We start from the raw sequence: 2,461 nt of genomic DNA, 5'->3' as shown, positions 1-2,461 counted from the left end.
AATTAGGTTCAATGGATGATAATAAGTAATTTGAGTAGTTTAGTGAGCACTATTATTTGTTGTAATCATCTGTATGACTTTTGAATAGTCCAACTATAACAATTGTAAAGTTGAGTTCATCTCTTAATAAATTCATATTTTTTGTTAGATGGTGTGTTTAGTTACAATTACGTACTTGATGGATTTACCTACGTGAGTGTGGGTGTGGGGCCGTTTCCTATGAAAGTTTATTAGGCTAAAGTTTTCTAGATCACTCATGAAAACCTAAGTATGATGCATGACCTATTCGTACCAATCCACAATAATTTTGTATCTAAATATATTGTATAGGTAATATATTTATATTATTAAGTTAAAAGAATTTGGTTAAAAAATTTAATATAACCTAATATTCTCTGAAAGAAAACACTCTGCATCATCTGTGATTTCAAAGATTTGGCCAGGCTCCATCACTTTAGACAAGAACAATGAAAAAGGAAAGAGTGGGCATCAATTAACGTCACAAGTTTGGTATTTCCTTCGTAGGGGAGATCACAAGCAAAATGCACCATCATGACAACAATTGGAAAGCTTTATCCCAAGGAAAGGAAGATTCCAAACCTTTCCTCCCAAATCCCACCACATAAACCCTCATACCCACTAACAAAACCCTAACCCTTTACCCAATTTTATACCTTCCCAAATCTCACAGCCTCTCAACCCTTTGTTCAGTGTTCAAATCCCCTCCCATTTGATTTTTTTTTTTTAAAAAAAAAAAGGGAAAAATACAAAACCGACGTCGTTTTCCCGAATGCTGTCTGTCCCGCTAATCCGCAGCCACCGATGTCCAAGAACGTGCTAGGGCACCGCCGCCGCACGCACCCCTTAATCTGGTGCGCCGCCGTGATATGCACTGTGCTGGCTGTGGCAGTGGTGATCACCGGCTTGGTGGTGTTTGTCGGGTACTTAATAATCCGGCCGAAGGTGCCGTTCGTGAGCGTGACGAATGCGGGCCTGGACAACCTCTCGTACGACCAGTCCGGGCAGCTCACGGCGGCGCTGACGATCGTCATCCGCGCCGACAACCACAACAGGAGGGGCCACGCGAACTTCTACGACGCGGGCTTCGGGCTCTACTTCCACGGGTTGCAGATCGCGAAGCTGGTGGCGGAGCCCTTCAGCGTCCGGAAGAACAGTTCCGTGGAGTTTCATTACCAGGTGGAGTCATCGCCGATTCCGCTGGACGCGGCGGCGATGGATTACGTGGACGCGGCGCTGAAGGAGAACAAGATCGCGTTTAACATGAAGGGTCACGTGAGGACCAGGTGGAGAGTGGGGATTCTGGGCTCTGTCAAGTTCTGGTGTGATTTGGATTGTCAGCTCCAGTTCAACCCATTGAACAGGAGTTATATTCCCTCCTATTGCAGCTCCAAATCTAAATAATCTCCCCCTCTCTGTCTCTTTCTCTCTACAGTAGATTTCTATTTGAACTTTCAGTTTAAATGCAATAAATTTTAGAGGCTACCTTCATCATCATCTTCTTCTTCTTCATTTTGATTTTGGAGGGCAGAAGGGGATTGGATCGTGTAATCCAAGAAAGAGATTTTAAACAAAAGCTGAAGAACAGAGGATATGGGACTACATTAAAGTTTGCGTGTTGGAAATTTTTTTTTATTTTTTTCAATGTTCTTCTACAAGAATGTAGAAGAAATGAGTCGCATTTTTTGAAATTTTTGGGGGACGAGTGCTGAAAGAGAGGAATTGGTAAATGAAGATGCAGAGCAGAAAGGGCAAGGGAGCAGCAGAGACTCTGCCTTTCCTGCGAAGCTTTCTGTCCCTATTTACTAGAAAGTAGAAACACTGAAACACCAACTCAGCGGAGCATGCGCCACGAGCCATGTTTAAATTTTACAAGTGTACTGGCCTTTGGATGACACGTGGGCTTGGGAAAAGAAACTAATACGACATCGGCTATCACAAAATTTTAAATTAAATTGTATTATATTTTGTTACATTTCTAAAAGATATTAATAATTTATTTTGTATAGAAAAATGGGATGAAATAGAATAAAATTTTTATTTACGTTTCTAAAAGATATTATGTAATTAGTGTCTCGGTCTCAGACTCACTACTATTATTGATAATGCTATCATTGAGGAGCTCACAAGTGGTTATGGAATTAGACGTGGTTGTCACTGTTGTGGAAGTAAGTTTTGAATTTTTTATGAATATTAATTAAATTAATTAATATATCCTAATTTGATTAATTGATTGTATAAATATATTGGTCTTTTAAGACATTTTGTTGATAAAAATTAACAAGATTGTGATTTTTTTATAGTTTTGAAAATTTTAAGGTGGTTTGCTACACTACTTTAATGATTAAAAATAAGATATTCAAATAATTACATCAGCTTGTGACATTTCTTAGCTTTCTTAAATGGAAAAGCAAGATTCTCAATAATCAATGTGTAGCTTGTT

General features: G+C 39.1%; 1 protein-coding gene across 1 annotated transcript; it reads left to right on the top strand.

The window, feature by feature from the left end:
* The first annotated feature begins 489 nt into the window (after nucleotides 1-489).
* On the top strand, nucleotides 490-1,515 carry LOC131155383 (uncharacterized). The gene has a single exon (XM_058108467.1). The coding sequence runs from the start codon at nucleotides 823-825 to the stop codon at nucleotides 1,420-1,422; it is 600 nt and encodes a 199-aa protein (XP_057964450.1). The 5' UTR covers nucleotides 490-822; the 3' UTR covers nucleotides 1,423-1,515.
* Nucleotides 1,516-2,461: the final 946 nt, after the last annotated feature.

The sequence above is a fragment of the Malania oleifera genome, chromosome 5 (genome assembly GCF_029873635.1).
Source record: "Malania oleifera isolate guangnan ecotype guangnan chromosome 5, ASM2987363v1, whole genome shotgun sequence".
NCBI lineage: Eukaryota > Viridiplantae > Streptophyta > Magnoliopsida > Santalales > Ximeniaceae > Malania > Malania oleifera.
Note: the sequence above shows the minus strand (reverse complement) of the source record. Positions and strands in the feature narration are given on the sequence as shown.